Raw genomic sequence first — 18103 nt, forward strand, 5'->3', positions numbered from 1 at the left:
CATGAGCATTTCACAAAAATGTGGGCACCTCACCTGTCTTCTGGGAGAAGGTTTCCACCTTTATTGGAGATGATTTGCAGTACAAAGGGGAAGCTTAGCATGCCATTTCTACATATTCTTAACTCCAGAAATTTCTCATTTCTCAAATTCCTTTCATGTACACATCACTTCACGAGGGGTGCCCCAAAGGCGACTGTGTTACAATTTCACATGAATGGAACAACATCCCAACATTTATCAGAAAGCGCAACACAGACCAGTCATTTAGTTCACATCTGAAACACTGGCAAATTAATACCCACATCTGTCAGCACTGAACCTGTTCCGCCCGCTGCTGACACCTTGGGTCTGGTTGTTGGTGAATGTGTCCTGTGTTTTTAATTAATGCGGCCTACATGCTTTAGTTGTCTATTGTGATAAGCTTCAGGTATAGCTCACTCAATGTTTTATATGTGACCTCGTGTGATTTGTACATGTTTATTGTATAATAGTGTTACAGATTGTCCTGTTGTGTACACGTAACATTTACTTTAGTAGGTTATTGGATACGTGCTTTTATTAATACCTGTTTAATTTTGTGCATTGTTATGTGTGCTCAAAACTGCTCCACATTCTGTATTGCATGTTGTATATATTTTGAATATTAACCACAGGCTGCTTTATCAGTGTCCTGCATGGTTTATGTATTTTCACCTGTGGCTACTCACCTGTCTGCCTTCATTACTGTCATGATATTTCTATTTATAGCTTTTAGCAATGTTAGAATTGGTTTTCTTTTAGGGAGCCTTTTATAAATTCTGGCCGGGGACAAGGGATGAAAAGGAATGCTTATTAATATGCAATCTCCCTGTAAAATAAATTAATAAACAGCCTACTTAACGGTCAAGGATCAATGTATGATCTACCCCTCCATCATGAGTGTGTTTTATGTATTTTCATACAACAACAAAAGTTGTCATTCCGGGGATACATTTATTTTATTTATTTTTTAAATACATTTTGTGAATTTTGAGCCCCTGTCCCTGTAAAATCCACTGCACATCCCTCCTCTATCAAATTGTAGCTATTAGCTTACGACTAGTAACGCCCGCCTTCCTCCACCGCAAACAAACCGACATCCATGAGATCAACCATCATACGGCTACAGACACTGCCAGCCATGTCCTGCCTCTAAAACAAAACAAAAAAAATACTGTTTTTTTTAGCATTTTAACGAACCCCGCCGCTACATGCTTGCTCTGTCTTTCTAAATTTGGTATTTTTCGAGGTTGGACGTTTTTTTCATTGAAAAGAAGAAGAAGAGAAGATGTGTTCACGCGCGCTGAAGATGAGCGGTGGCGTTCAGCTGTCAGTGAGCGCGGCGCTGCTCGTGCTGCTGCTCTCGCTCTCCGGTAAGACACAAAACAACCAAACCGATCAATGCACATTGATACGACAAACAACGGTTCGATTATGGCGACCGTAAATAGCCACATTCTTCTCCATTTCTCTCTTTGTTGTGTTTGTGAGTGTGATAGAGAGAGACACAGAGAGAGAGAGAGAGAGATGAGATAGCCTACCCACAATAATTGTTACTAGGCTACAGCTTTTCCCCTGCTGACAAAAACCGTGGAGAAAGAGAATAACAGATTGTTTGGACTTTCCACAATAGCTCGAGGCTTTACAAAATCGTGATAAGAGGATGCAGTCCCCCTTTAGTCTCCACGTTATTTCTGTTGACAGCCACAGCATTGCTCCAGTGTATCACAGCCTTTAAACAGGATTATGATGCACTGCATAAAAATAAATATGGGCTAGGTCTTCTTGCAGAATCATAGTGTACATTACAGGGGGTCTGTGAGTCAGTGTTGTGGTTGCTGTGACTGATAGATCAAAATATAGGCCTAGGATCAGGTGCTAACAATGTGCTGGTTATATTCATAGGCCTGGTATTCAAAAGGCGACATACCATATCAAAACAACTGTTGTATTTGTGTTTAGGATTGTATGCAGCAGGGAGCGAATGCAAACGTATGCTATCAAACCCAGACTGGTTCATGATTATTCTCGAAGAAAAAAAAAAGGTAGCTGCCAGATCAAAAAAGGGCCTCCAGTAGGCGTGACCCACATCTGTTCAAAGCAGAGCATCAATGCTTCAGCTGAAAGCCGGCAACTGAACAGAAGGTGTTTCCAGCAGACAACAAACAAAAGCCATCCTGCATTACATAACATAACGGTAGCCTACCTGCTCTTTACCTGCTGATTGCCTATATTAAATCAATTTCTTATCAAAGCAAAATATGGAACAACGAACAACAATGACTGCAACTTAAATGAGATCCTCTACCCAATGGCATACAATGAAATCCTCTGTGAAGTAGAAGGAACTTAAGGTATTGTTTTCAAATTATTTTAAAGCCAACAGCTTACATCAACATACAAACACTGAGAGCCAATAAAAAAAGACTGATCATCAAACTGCAGTTCACCGGTTTAAAGCTTTTATGGGGCTCTCCCACCAAAGGTTGACTGTTTCTGTGAACTTGTTGCATAGAGGAGCTTCTCAGATACTGTTGCTGCTAAAGGGAACATCTCCGCATCTCTGTCTCTGTTTTTGATATTTGTAGCTTATCCTTATTAAATCAAATATTTATAGAAATGTACATGAGCTGTATTTTAAAATGGTCTTTCACATTAAGATACCTCACAAAAGGGAAAACAGAGATTGCCATCAACTGGGACTGTTATTTGCCACTTCCTGCTTTACAGACGTCTCTTGCCTGACAACTGGTTTGTCAGAATGCTTATACAACGCTGCAGAATCCTGGAAGGAATGTTTCCCACCAATAAATAATTTAACTTTACTCCCTACTGTTACACTTACTGAAAACAGGCACTAGAGGGCAGCAACACCCTTAAAGAAAATGCTTCAACTGCATATTAAATGGCATGCAATCCTTAAGAGGCATTAACGACTACTGATGCATCATTAAACAGCAAGGCGTTTTGTGTTAGTAAATAAACTTAAATAGAAAGGTGATTGTTCTTTATTTAAGTATTTCATTATTTTGTTTTACATTTTTACAAGTCTATCCACTTCTTCAAATATAAATTATTGTTCTATCTACGACACCACATTTGTCAGATTGTACCATTTTTCTGCCAGTGATAAACCATACCTTGTCTGATTGGATCATTTTATCTAAACAATTCTGATGAACTCTGATGATATAAAATCCCATCTGGGCTTAGAATATTTTCTCATTTCCAAAGCTAAATAAACCTTTTCTTGAGTTATTAAAAATAATTGTCACAAGGTGGAAAACTGTTTTTTCTGAACTCATACAAACTGTCATTTTGAAAATTTTGATTTGAATTACAATCCAAGAAAAAGTGGATGTTACACAATTGACATTATAAACTTAATACCTTCAAATAAACAACACTTATTCGTCTATAAGATGATTCTGCAGCATGACATTGTCAGTCAAGTGTACGAGTGCATTAACATACAGTAACATGGACCCAGTATCTCTCTTCAGATCATTGTCTAGATGCTTTAAGCTCAAGTCAAACTGCAACAAACAGTTAACTTGAACTTGACTTAACTAAAACAATAAGCTCAACTGTTTTAAAGATGCATCCCATCAGTTGCTTAATCACTGATACTAACACTAAACATGCTGATACAGAACTAAAATGACCACTATCCACAACTAGATTCAGTTTGCCAATCTCACTACTCATATGTTTCTGTGTGGATTTAACATAAAGGCTGTGATTTCTTTTTTTGAAAGCTACCAATACTCAAAGTTAAAGCGATCAAACTTTGATGCTCTGCAAAAAAAGAAGCACAACTGTAAATAATCCAGAACGTGGAGGGACTGAAAGTACCTTTCAAGTCTCACTCATCAAGTCAATATTTTCCATGTTGTATGGTTTATATAGTGACAATAAAACAAGCAGGGACATATGCTGTTAGTCTATCTATGCAGAACAGGGAAATAATGCCAATTCACCTGTATAAAGCATCTCTGTCTGCTGACATGATTATTTGCTTTGTTTACATTCAGTGTTCACATATTGCTTATATGACAGTAACCTAACACACAAGATGCTGCAGGCTGACACAGTACTGTGTCAGTATTTCTTTATAGGGTTTCAAGGCTGTTAGGAATCCAGTTATGACATAGTCATACCAAAGCTTTTCCAGCACACATGACTCCCTGCTACTGCTCTAAACATTACTGATGGGTGTCATATTGTTGTTGTGAGCTGTAATGTATGGGCAGCTGCACAGAATGCTGCAGTGGGCAGGATGCAATGTTGCTTTGTCAAAAGAAGGGGGCACTAGAGCTAAGCCAAAGCAGTGCAAGAACACAACTGAATCACCACTCAACAAGACAAGGGCTTAAGAATTAAGAGGCAGAATGCTGAGGTCAACACATCATCCATAAAAAGTGTTTTGCCTTTACAAGTTGTGTTGTGATCATAAACCGTCAAGAGACAAACACTTTACCAATGGTAACATCTGACAAGAAAAAAAGGCTTTTTTTTCTGGCTTAGCGAGACAGACCGCCTGCTGCAACCGTTTTCTGACTAGCCCACAAAATTAGTGTCAAATCATCAGAACACTAAATTGTCGACTGCAACTTTTAAATAGTAACACTTCTCAGTTCTCACACAAAATCAATTATTCAGATTCCAGACAGCAGCAGAAATGAAAGCTATTAAATAACAATGTGTGCCCCCAGTGAGAGTAGCTTGGAATGTGAGCATGTTTTTACACCAGAAACGATCAAATGTAATGTGACTGACTAACTCCTCATGATGCATCATCATTAAGCCAAATGTAACCCTGCGGGACACCTACTGAATTCACGATTGGGACCAGTTTGAGAGCAGTGTCGAGACCTTACAGTGAGCTAGGTGAAGAAGAAGAAGAAAAAAAGCACAACCTTTTGTCTGATTATTTGAATGATAATATTTTATGCTGATTATCCATGTATGAATTAATGGCTCCTTGAAAATTGTTCATGGAGGGTCCCAGTTTGAGAACACACACATGTAGACAGACACACTCAAAACAAGAAGGGGCGCTGGTTTTAAACTCCATTAAACCACTCAGGAGTAACTCCTCTCACGGAATTCCCTTAATGTAGTCAGAATTAAACTCGACACCAAAACAAGTATGTGGTAATACTGCTAATTACTACATCAAATCAGGTCTAGTCTAGAAAAATAGTTTTTTTTTTGGTATATCCTCTAAATACTGAGATGCAGGCATTAGAGTGTGACCTTAAAGCAGCTTTAAATCACTTTTAGAAGCGACCTTCATGAGGGAGATTTGTCATGTTGTGTCTTCAGTGGTTCACATCCAAATGGTTTTCAGCCACATATTGTACAATCAGAATGGAAAAATGCCCCTGATTGACAATGTTACTTGGTTTATTGTAATCCCTCTCTGACTCAAAGTTATCTATTGCTTTAATCTTTTTTACAATACAAATTGAGACACTTCGGCGGTTTTCAATATGGATTAAGTGAAAATAGAGTTTCATTCCTCACACACGTAACTAACGGCTGTACCAGCTCTTTGCCTGTACGAGCTTTCTTTCACTCCTTTCTGATCAGGCAGGGGAAGCTCAGTTGTTTCAATTACATTTAGATATATCATCTTTCTGGTATAGGACTTTGTGTTGAAAACCTTATGGGAAGGTGGTCACGTAATGTAGAGTTGGATGAGAGGGATAGGGAGGGCACAGGAGTGATGATGTAACAGACCTACCTATGACTTACCTAGTTTTCCGCTGTGACCTTGTGAAGGTAACGGCATCAATGGAAGGGAGGGAGAAGGGGAGTGAGACAGCAATCGTTGGAATTTGGGGATGTGAGGATGTGGAGAAAAAGAAGAAGTGTAATTTTAAGGCTAGAAGAGGGGGTCGGAGAGAATTGGGATTCTGGGGGGGGAAAAAAGGCGTGAGAGGAGGCAAGAGAGGTGAACGGAGATGGGAGAGGAAAAAAAAAAGGGAGGGGCAAAGAGAGGGAGGAGTTGCGTGAGGTGGCTTCACTGCAGTATTTCATTTGTGAGCAATTCTGCATCTGCCTCTCTTTTCCCACTATCCACAGGACTGCTGAGTCAGCAGGGGCATGTGTCCAACTGTGTCTCACACAGTATATGTGTGTATGGGTTACAATAGCTAAGTTAGATATGTGTATACAGTGCTTACATGTGTGAGTGAGTTGTGTGACGGTGTCTGCTTGGATTTCTCTCTGTCAGCTGTGCCTACACATTGGTCTGTATGCAGGGATGACATTGACTTAGCACAGCTAGCATGCTTAGCTCACTGCTGACAATGCACACTTTGCAGGGGCTTTGCGTCTGCTTGTGTGTGCATTATTTGTGAGAAAGCAGGACTCTGCATCACAAGCCACCTGACTGGGGTGAACTGTGTGCAGTGTGGATAATTGGGTGTGCTTATGTGTGTAAATTATACATACGGGTGATGGCAGGAGATGTTAAAAGTGCATGGGCGAGTGTGTGGGGGTGTGTGTGTGTGTGTGTGTGTTAGTACAATATGTATGTGGTGCAGAGAGGCAGGCCTGTAGAGTGGTGCAGCAGCAGTGGTAAGGGAGCCAGAAACACCCGACTGCGGAGGACGAGAATGGTGCAGAGTCCCGTCACACAAACACACACACACACATACAGAGAGAGAGAGAGAGAGAGAGAGAGGCACAGATTCTGTCTGGGGAGTGCAGAGTCGTACTGTTAGGAAACTTGAAATAACTAATGATATTTTAACATAACATTATATCTTAAAAGGAGGCTTTTGGTCTGTCAAGGCACAACAATGTGATAATTTGCTATCCTGACATTCGTCCTATTTTTAACAGCAGGGTCTCAATTACTCTGACTGAACTTGACACAGCTAAATAAACATACTCCTCTAATCAAGCAATACTTTTGAAAATCAGATGGCCACAATACATAGGCTACATGTCTTAAAGTAAATAGACTGTATAAAATGTAGACGTAGTCTCAGTGACATCACCCATGGGTTTCTGAAGCCGGCTTTGAAGCCCATAGATGGCAGTCGCCATCAAATAAAAATGGTTAATACCCCCCCCCCCCCCATTTTCCCCCAAACAGAAATTAGCTTTTCAAACCAAATAGTTTTTTGTACCAGTGAACATGTGCATTTCTTCTATAGAAATTGTCCTTTTTGCATTAGGTTGTATGTGACTTTTGCTTTTGCAGCCAGCCTCAAGTGGACACTCTGTGAACTGCAGTTATTTGCACTTCCGCATTAGCTTCATTTTTTAACACCAGAGGTACCCACTTGCTTTTTGTTAGTGCCAGATCAAAGTAAAAAGAAATACCCATCCCAGGTTTAATACAACTTTTATACCAGTGAAAAATGACATATGCCTACCTTTAGTCTTTAGGTTTTTTTATTTATTACTTATAATCCACTGTTATTCACGATCAATAGGAAAATTAAACAATTACAATGTATCACAAAACTAATTTACCCTCAACTACAAGTAAATGTCTAGGTTGCCTACAATGAGGGATTGTTAAAAAGAGAATATGGTGGCTTCTACTACCCCTAGATTTCTACATTTTATAATTCATACCATTTCAAAGATGTGGGTTTGACAGTTAAGTATTATAAGAGCCAGACCATGGCCAAGATTGTAAAGAAATTTTGTCTGGCTTCAAGGCTAGGGTAACCACTTTCAATGTAAATGGCGCAACTCCATTGAAAGCTGTATAGTATAAGCTTACATGCTACATTTTGAAATCCCATTGGAGGATTTTAAATCTGAAATTCTTGATCGAGGTGGATGCCACCATCTACTGTACAGCAGCAATGGCATAGTGTGTACCACTCCAAATCAAATCAAGTTTTTGTGAACATGACTAGAACTAGCCTTTCAATGTCTCGACCTAGGAGGTGCTTGGAAATTCAATGTACTAATACACTACAGACAGATCTAGGACAAGAAATACATGTAGTACAGTAGAGGCCACCACTTCCTGTGTGCCATCTATGTTTTACACAGACATGTCTGGAACTGTTAAAGGTTGATCTACAATCATTTTATGGGTTTAGCTCACTTTAAATGTATTCTCTGGGATAAAAAAAAAATCACATCAAATGACTGTCAGCCTGAAAGACGAAAGTGCTCTCCAGACAAAGTGCGGAAGACGAGTCAGCAGTAACATGGACACCCCCATCCTCACTACAAACTGGCTGACTAAAACAGCTGATGTATTGCATTTTTCAGCTGTTCAGAAAATGCTGTCTGAGTTGAAGTATGTTTGGTTTAACATGGAGCCCTGAAATGTCCAATCCTTCAGAATTAACAATCATTACAGAGGTGTGAGATAACATTTAAGTTATGCATGCTCAAAATTCCAAAATGTGTATGAGTAATGTTATTTTGATTATTGTCATTTACATTCCTTTTAGTTTTTTTCCTTCATATTTAAATACACAATCTACTGTGTTGCTTTTTCAGTTTGTTATAAATCCATTGAAACTTAACAAGAGTCAGATCTGCTTCCCTCCTTAAAGCCTAGATATCTCATTATTGTTGGTAGAACACTATTAACAATTGTGTTATTTTCATTTCCAGGTTGTTCATGCATGGATGTGTTGATGCCCAATGCAATAAATGCTCTCAATGGAACAACTGTCAAAATCCCCTGCACATTTACATCCTGCTACAAGATGGATGCTACCAAGTTTGCCATGAACTGGACCTACCAAGAATCAGTTAATGATACAGAAGACATGGTAAAACGTCTCGTCTTTATTCTAAACAACCAGCGTGCCTTGCCCACATTTTAAAATCTCAGTCCTTATGAACTCTCACTCATTCTTTCTCTCTCTTCATCCATAGTTTATGACATACTTTAGGAAAAAAGGAATGGTTCTGCGCTCAGACCGCTTTGGAGATCGGGTCTCGTTTGTTGGAATCCTGGAGAAGAACGACCTGTCAATCACCCTTTCAGATGTTCAGAAAGAGGATGAGGGGTTTTACAAATGCTATGTGCGAAACCCTCCAGACCGCATCCAAGGACTTGGTGTCATAGAGCTTAAGGTTGTCACGGAACGTAAGTAACTTACCCTACTGTCTGAAAATACAAAACACTAAGGGCCAGATCCACTAAAAATGGATTGCTCCTGCTAATAGCACAATTAATTGTGCAGAAATTGCACCCAGATTCTGTCTTGTTGAAGCATCCTTTCCACAAAAGGATTTGCACTTATTATATGACTGCCCTTACATGGTCACAAAGCGTCCTGCTCTGCGCAGTTTGCTCTTTTTTTTTGCAGCGTAATGTGAAGAAAAGCGGTCTGCACCTTTTCTCTGTGCTGAGCTGCTGATGAGGCTGTTTTGTCCACATAAAGACGATGAGCTAGGAGGGGAGGGGAAACCTTTTCAGGGTTTATTTTCATGCCAGACTTGAACAATTTAAAATGACTTCCACTGTTTACAACAAAGATTCCTCTCTGAAAGGAGCAAGCAAGGGAAACTTGAAAAAATAACCCAAAAAAACAAATGTGCAACGGCTCCAAACCTCTGTGGATGAAGTGTTGAGTTGATGATTATATGGTTATATTAATAATATTAATACCACAGTAATATTTAGAGACTTTAACAGATCATTTATTTTAAAGTCATAGAGAGGCGGAATTGTTTTCCTGATCACTGGACAGTTTGCAAGTCACATCTCGAACAAATACTGATCCACAGTTACCTCAGCTAAATGCAATGTCCTGTCCTTTTGCGTATATTTTAGTCAGCGGAGAGAGAGAAAAGGGAGAGAAGCAGAAATTACGCCACTAGGTCTCACAGATGTTAAATAGCACCACTGTAACGGCTTGTGGGAATTAGCGCTGGTATTTTCAAAAAGGCTTATTTGAACTAAGGAAGGGGGACATTTTGCACCGAATGATCTTATTTTCCCTAATTTACCAAGGGCACTGTCTGCTTGGCAGTGTAGTTTGCGGGCATTTCAACCTTTGCATGTGTGCTGTGGATTACAAACTATCTTTTAAACTATCTCATTCGAAAAGGTTTAGTGTCTGAATAAGCAGCACAATACATTTGTGGATCATGCCCCAAGTATCTATAAACCCTAAACCCTTGCTTTAAACATACATTGCCCGACTACGTTTACCCTCATGTTAACATAAACTAAACTTGGATGTGGATTTTTAATGGTGAGTTCTACTACATAAAGCATCATGTGTGTCAATATTGGGCTAAAATTGACTGTGAAACAGTCTGCAAGAACTATTCATTCTGTTATTTCCTGTTTCAGTGTATTTTTAGTGTACCCATGGGAAAAATATAATTTCATGAAAATTAAATACCATAATGTCTGTCGGCAGAGTAAGTGACGCTTTTATCTAGCCACTGCTGTTGATTGTAAGTCATTTTTATAATGTGCCAATATTTGGCTACAACCGACCATTTGTGGCTTTGCACAATCAGCTGTTTACAATCGCTTAAATGTGCACATGCTGATGCAAGCTAAACATGGACACAATGGGTATTTTGAAATCAATATTAGTTTGAAACAGTGATATGAGCATGATCCAGAATCAGTTGATGATTTTTTCCTTCTTTCTTAGAATGTGGTCCCAAAGAAGTGATTGTAATTTCATTGTTTTCTGCAGTGCAATAGATGTTCTTTAACAGCCGGCTTTAAGGATCAATGTTACACAATCAATTATAACATACTGTTTGTCTGTGTGTGAGTTTCCTTGAGCGTGAGCGCCTACTGGTGATGACTCAGCGTTTTACTTATTAATGACCAACAAGAGCCTGAACTTAGTCCCAGGCATCTTTTTCATGCGCTCGCACGCACACACACTCCCCTATGAGGCTAACTCAGCAGCACTTTCCTTCTTTCCACTCTGTTTAATCAGCCTGGTAGAGCTTTTAGCCAGCAGTGCATTTGTCTCCATCTTTTTGTCTACAGACTATTTAACCCTCTCCTCTCCCCTCCTTATAGTTCCTCCTCCAAGAGATTCAACCATTGCGGTTGCAATAGGGGCTTCAGTGGGTGGAGCATTAGCTCTCCTGATCCTTTCCATGGTGGTAGTGAAATGCCTCCGTCGTCACCAGAAACAAGAACTGATTTCAGAGGAGAAGATGGAAGAAGAAGGAAAGCTGGAGGCTGAAGGTGTTGCAGAGGAGGGAACCAAGTAAGAAATCTAACCGTATCACCCCCCTTCCTCAAGCAGGACCTGCCACTGGCGCTGAAATGGTGTGTCACTCATGTTTCAATGGAACAAGCCAATTCATTATGGCAGTTTCCCTCATGTGTTCTACTGGCATAATGCAACTTAAAAAGGTCATTTTAGTACCAGCAAATAACACTCCCCAAGTGTATACAGTTTTTGTCCCCGGAATATTCTACAGGTAAATATGAGATGTCATCACTGTGTACATGATATATACAAAAGATGGCCACTGCTTCAGTCCTTAAATGCATTAGTTTCACTTTTGCTCACTTTTGCCCCACTGAGATTCCCAAATAAATAATCAAAGAAAAAAAAAAAACATATCAAATCAAGCAAGAATAAATTGATTTGTTTTCCAGCAGAAAGAGTGTTGTGGAATTAAAAGTGGCATGAGCCAGTAGAACAGCAGCAACATACCAACAATAATAAGCTGCATACCACCAATAGAATTATCTTAATTAAGAGTCATATACCAGAAGGCACCAGAAGGTGTGCTAATAAGTTAATTAGGAACACATTTATAAACACAAAACTGGTCCTCAAAAACTACATCTTAAAGGCCAGACCAACCAATCACCATCATAAGGATTTACCATATCCTAAGACCTAAACATACGGATAGACAATCACATTTGTATTCTGACAAATTTAAGCTAGAGATGCTAAAAGGAGATCTATGATGCGGATTCATATTTGAATACATACATATCATTTAACAATGTTGGATGTTCGCACTTAACCTTGTCGAAGATTTTTTTAAACACAAGACACACAGTTGTTGACGTAATCCCCGGACGTGGTTTTCTGGTGTTCTGAACGAGATGTTACAAGAACTTTGGTGAGAATCGTGAAATTTGTGAGCCCAGAACCTGAAGTCAGTTTCTGTCGACGTTTTAGAGCAATGCATGTTAAGGAGTTGTAGGACATGCCCAACCCTGGCAACTCTTTCAAGGACACGTGGTCGCTCACTTGTTCAACTTGCAACTTGAACGCGATTAACTCAGTTGTGACATCATTCCGAGCTTGGAGATCCCAGTTCCAAGGTAAATGGAACGCACCATTGAAGAGACAGGCAGCTGAAATTCACTGTTTCAGACGGAGGCTGAAATGAGGGCTTTTACTGACGCCAGTATAAGATACATTATGATGTTTTAAAGCTGCACATCTCACAATGCTACTCAATAAGTGTCCAAGACTGAATTAAAATTGAAATGCAGGTTTAGATGATACATTTGATCTACTTAAGGCCTGGGCAGACTCTATTAAAAATGTACTCCACCCCAAATTAAACATAGTTTAGAAATGAAGCTATCCATCCATGGCTTAAGTACTTACTAAACTCAAACCCCTGCTTGTTGACTGAAACCTAACCTACTGTTGTGTTTATTTTACACCTCTTGTATTATTTCTTTATAGACAACCATAGCTGGGTCAGCCTGTGGAGCGCTCATTCGTAGCACCTCACCAGGTAAATATGTGTTTGATTTAACCAGTGCTGTTGTCACTCATACAGTTTTAATTGATTTGGAGAAATGATAATGACGCTTCTGTGAACACAGTTTATTTGAAATCAACACAAGTATAGCAACACAAGCAGTTCTTTATCTAATGGCTTCCCTCGAGGACATTAATGACTGGGACAACTTAACATAAAACAAGTTATAGTACAAATATTATTTCTCTCTTTTTCTTATATTTTCTTTCAGACATGTGCACCCCCCTTCCTGAAGATCTGTAGTAACCACAGCTTGAATCATCATGCACTGACGTCCATTCATTCTGCGTGTGTGTGTGTGTGTGTGTGTGTGTGTGTGTGTGTGTGTGTGTGTGTGTGTGTGTGTGTGTGTGTGTATGTGTGTGAGTAAGTGTGTACTGAATGTTTCTATGTGTGTGAGGGTATTTCTATATGTCTGTGTGAGGTGGGTCTTTCTGCTTGAAATACGCCAGGAAAACGTTTTCTGCAACGGTATCTTCAAACACATTATTTCATTCATAGCTGCAAGTCAATTTAAAACAATTAGAATCCCTTCTTATTATGAGAATGCCATGATCGTAGCAAATTGCACAACAAACTAGGGCTGGGTAGTGTGACCTAAAATGAATAGGAGTGTATAGTTTGAGTATGGTCAAAAAAACATATTGCAGTATCTAATTCTCAGCGGAAGTTTGATATATCATTAATTAATTGTTTGTAAAGTTTACCATGGTTTAAGAGGCAGAGATTCATACTAAAGTTTAGTTTAAAGCTACAATATTTTAACATTTCAGGAGAGGATGTGTTGGTATCAGTTTTATGATGGTTTATTGTGCCGATTCATCCACTTTCCAGCTATTACTACAATCAAACTTTGGGATTTTGTTTAAATGGCTTTGGTCAGTTGTGATTGGAAGAATAGATTTGTGGTGGTAGACAACAAGAAACAGGGTTCCCAATTACAACCAAACCTGTCAAGTAACTGATATCCTTTTAAAAATGTAATTTCTGCTTTCAGGGTCTTCAAAAAAAAAAGGAAAATATCTGTAAAAAAATATCACATAGCTTTCTGCCAGGATCTGTCTAAAAGAGTGTTAGAAGCATAAAGGAAACAGTGTGTCCAGCGTGTTGGTTAACAGCGTTTGGCTAGCAAAAAAGGGTCAGTTACAAATAGTCAATAGAAAACAATATGGCGTCACGTTAACGATAACATGACGGAAAGGCAAGTGTGTATATGGAGCTCCCACTCTCTCTACAAATCTTGCTTCTACAAAGCTGTAACGCCATTAAATTCACCAGGACACCAATATTACGCTGTTGTGGAATCAATATGAATGTACAAAGACGTGCTAATGGCGGAGCTTCTTCCTGAGCTACGGCGCTGCTGCGGAAAATCTCACTCTGAAAATGTTTAGTGATTATCCAGCAGTCTAATTGTCAAAGTGTGTTTAAACCTAATTGAATGGCAACAGTTTCACTACATCACCACTAAAACGTATTTACCGTTAATCACTATGATGAAGGTCTGGCAACTTCAGACTTTCACATTCAGTCTTTTAATAATTACGGTTGATTGCATCATGAGGCCTATTGGAAGATGTAGTTGACTCTTTCAAAGCTTGTCCATTTAGTGGTAGTGATAACAACAGATCAAACCAAATGTTTATTGTTTTTACATTGTGGGTTTATGTAACAACTCTGCCTTAAATCCATGTCTCTCAGCTGCCTGTTTGGGCACCATGTCTTAATATACATTCATGCACTTGTTAGCGCCTGTGTAATCCCCCTTCCAACACTGGAAAAGTAATAGTCTGTGACTAAGCCATTTATGTCTATCTGTCTCAGTGTTGTCTACTCGTGGCCGACTTTCTCAAACATTCCTCATACCTATTTTTAAGACTTGTCATGGTGGGAAAAGCACTGATTTAGATCATTATATAAACATTGTCTTTTTATTCACAGAGCCATGACAGCAGCCCCATGCACTACATAGTTCACTATATTAACCCTCCAAAACATTATTTTTTATAATATTCAAGATTAAAAGTGGGTAAAATGTGAATAAACTATAGAACACAAAGCTGTATTATAGATAGCATGGATCGTACACTCTTTTCTACAAACAATCAAGTAAAATTGAGTGGAGCTTGGGAAGAAATGAAAATGTACAGCCCCATGACATTAGCTCTTGTGGTTTACCACATTATTAATAACTGTACAATAAACTCTACCCCTTTTTATATTGGGAGTGGTAAATGAATGAAAGAGGAGATTCCACACATGGTCGCTGAGACAGTATTCCATTATGCATATTGTCAGGGCTCTGAAATGTTAGCAGCTAATTGTACTTATCGTTAAATTTACCATTTAAATCAGTGTTTTTCCATATTCATGTCAACATGTTTTAAAGCTGCCTTTGTCTGATCTGCATTCACTACTTCATCAATTTTTTTCTGAACACAAATGTTTTTTTGTGTGGTTGTGTTTGTGTATGTGTGTGTGTGTGTGTGTGTGTGTGTGTGTGTGTGTGTGTGTTCAAGAAAAGTACAAGCCCGCATTTCTTCTGGTCAGTGAAGTGAGGTTGCCTAAATTTTACAAGTGCTCTGGTCAAAAAAAAAAAGCAGGGAATTGTAGTTTAATGTTTTTCTAACCACCTAGTCTAACTTGCAGCTCAGATTATATATTTACTTATAAAAACAGCACTGCCAAATCTGAAAATTTCTGCACTTTGCCACTTACTGGTCATACCAGCCATCCATATGGCTGAAACCTCTGCATTCTCCCTGCTAAATGCTTTAGGTTATCAGAGAGGAGTGACATCTTTTCCTGCATAAATACAGGCCTCTGTTATGTGTAGGATTAAAACAAGTGTCAGTCTTTGACCATTCAATATCTGTACACCATTATACTATATTGTGCAAGGAAATCAGTCACGATTCTAGTTACTTTCCCTCTCCCTCACATTAGGCTACATAAAACATCTTAGGAGTTGATTAGGAGTATGTGATAAGGGATGAAGTCAAGTCAATTTTGGTTGACTACAAGACAAAATGTTGTCAATCACATGTCAATGACAATTTAAAGTAACAAACACTTTGCATCCACAATCACATAACCCAGGCTGGTGCCAACCTTTGATTTTAAACTTTATATGAATTGTAGGAATTAAACAAAGGTGCCCAAAAATATGTCGACTCCCAGACAGTCAGGAATAGAAGTTGATTTAAATAATAAAAAGTTATAATAAAAATGCTTATATTCATGACGGACAGAAGGGGAATTTATTTTAGTTTGTCTCTAACCATGAGATGTCATCATTATGACTTTGTCAAAAGAAGCATGTTCAATGTATTATAGTGCCATGAATGCATGTGAAACAATGCTTTAGTATATCAAAAATGAGGTATGTGTCTGTTTTACCATAAAACAACAGCAACATGGGTCAGTCAGTCAAAGCATGTCTGGGTTTGCTTTTGGTGTGTCAGGGTTTCCCTCAATTAAGTCACCAGGTTGCACCATTTTCTCAAAATTATAATAAGTAGATGTTATTCTAAAACATGCTTAGAAATATGGCTGACATCTTAAATGTAAAGACTGCCAGGGGTATTTGGTTGCACTTTGAAGAGTTTTATCTGCCACCTGCAAAATACTGAGAAATAATAAGTCAATATTTCATATCATGGAAAAGGATCTCCAGCACAGACTTTGTTAGGGTCGTCTTTTTTACTGGATCTCTAACTTGAACTGTGTTTTGTAGAGATTTAAATACAACTTTGATGTAATGCACCTGAAAAAACAGATTCTCACACACACACACACACACACACACACACACACATATATATATATATATATATATATATATATATATATATATATATTATACAAAAAGATTAAAACATTCACCATAGTGAACTGAATAGAACTTTGGAAAAACATAAAGCTCACATTGTTATGATGGTATATTGGAATGTTGAGTCGTTGTAATTGAAACATGGCATGGTGGGTAAAATAATATAATGGGAAAATGTATCCGTGGTGCATTTTTATGAAACACTTGTTTAGATCACCCTAAATGTATAATATAAAAATAAATAACGATTGGATATTTGATCACTGTTGAAATATCATTTCACATGGTTCAGCATGTGAGTGTTGGTAACCACTGAATGTCTAGTCTGTACCTATGTTGATAACAGTCCAGCTGTGTCAGAAACTCATATCCATGTCTTACTTGTAATGTGTCAAGCGCTTAATGCTTCCAAATATGGTAACTTGGCCAATCCTGGTTTTTGAATTCTTTTTCTCTATCATTGTAAATGTATTTAACTACCAAAAGCACATCAGTGACATCGCAGTAGTATTCTTTAGACTGATAGTGCTTACTCTGGGATTATAAGAAAGCTTGAAGTTAAAGGCAGGGTTGATAGGTTTTGAAAGTAGCATTCCCTCAGTGCTCCGTCTGCACCCACCCCCTCCCCTCTGTGCTCCCTCAAAAGCCATGGCCCTTACTTACACAAGTGCCATTGGTACATATGCGGAGCTCAGTTCATGCTTCGAGTGTGGGCTCGTGCATGCATGGGGTAGAAAACGAGCAGGGAGACAGGGAGACACAATTGGTTCATCAAATTGGTACCTCGTGGCAGACATTGTTCAACGTTTTTACAGGCTTACAACTGATACATATGACGGATTTTCTTCATTCCTTTTTCAGAGCTCATGAGTTATTAATTCCTATCAGGACCTAAAGACAATTTGAACCAAACTCTTCCCTAAGTGTATCAGGAGAAATGACCAACCCTACCTTTAATTATACTGGAGAGCAGCAATTAACAGGGTCTTAAGGTGAATTAATTAGTTGGCAAAACTTTAAAAAGTTATTTGGTCGAGACAGCCAATGCATCACAGGTTCTGGTTCTATTAGTGAACATGCATGTTTCATTTGCAGGGTTTGAGGTGCTTGACCCATAACATGATGTTATAAAGACAAAATGTACATTCATTTTTTTAAAAGGGGGTTTGGTTTGCCATATAAAGCTACATACATAAAGATATTTAAAATTGAGTGTGTTTCTTAATGAGAAACAATAAAACACAAAAACATTGAAGTTGAATCTAGCGTCGGAGTTGCACTTGTGCATCATTCACCTCTGGATATGAGTTTGCCCTGAATTTGCTCTTTTTTCACATTAAATGTTAGCAAACACCAAACGTATGCTTGCACTGTGCTGCCTTTGAACAGGCAGCTGTCATGACATGATGTATTTTGAATAAAGATGATTTAGGAACATGTCATAGTTCTTCGTTCTCTCTTTTCCATCCATTTGATCACGTATTGTATCTCTTTACCTGATTATTCTGTTTAACCTTCTGGAGTCTAAGG

The 18103-nt window shown here is 38.6% G+C and overlaps 1 protein-coding gene across 1 annotated transcript; it reads left to right on the forward strand.

The window, feature by feature from the left end:
* Positions 1 to 1121: 1121 nt before the first annotated feature.
* On the forward strand, positions 1122 to 18012 carry scn2b (sodium channel, voltage-gated, type II, beta). The gene is made up of 6 exons (XM_020643370.3): positions 1122 to 1391; positions 8623 to 8783; positions 8890 to 9103; positions 11015 to 11207; positions 12663 to 12714; positions 12953 to 18012. The coding sequence occupies exons 1-5, from the start codon at positions 1307 to 1309 to the stop codon at positions 12670 to 12672; spliced, it is 663 nt and encodes a 220-aa protein (XP_020499026.1). The 5' UTR covers positions 1122 to 1306; the 3' UTR covers positions 12673 to 12714; positions 12953 to 18012.
* Positions 18013 to 18103: the final 91 nt, after the last annotated feature.

This window comes from Labrus bergylta, chromosome 11 (assembly GCF_963930695.1).
Source record: "Labrus bergylta chromosome 11, fLabBer1.1, whole genome shotgun sequence".
NCBI classification, from domain to species: Eukaryota; Metazoa; Chordata; class Actinopteri; order Labriformes; family Labridae; genus Labrus; species Labrus bergylta.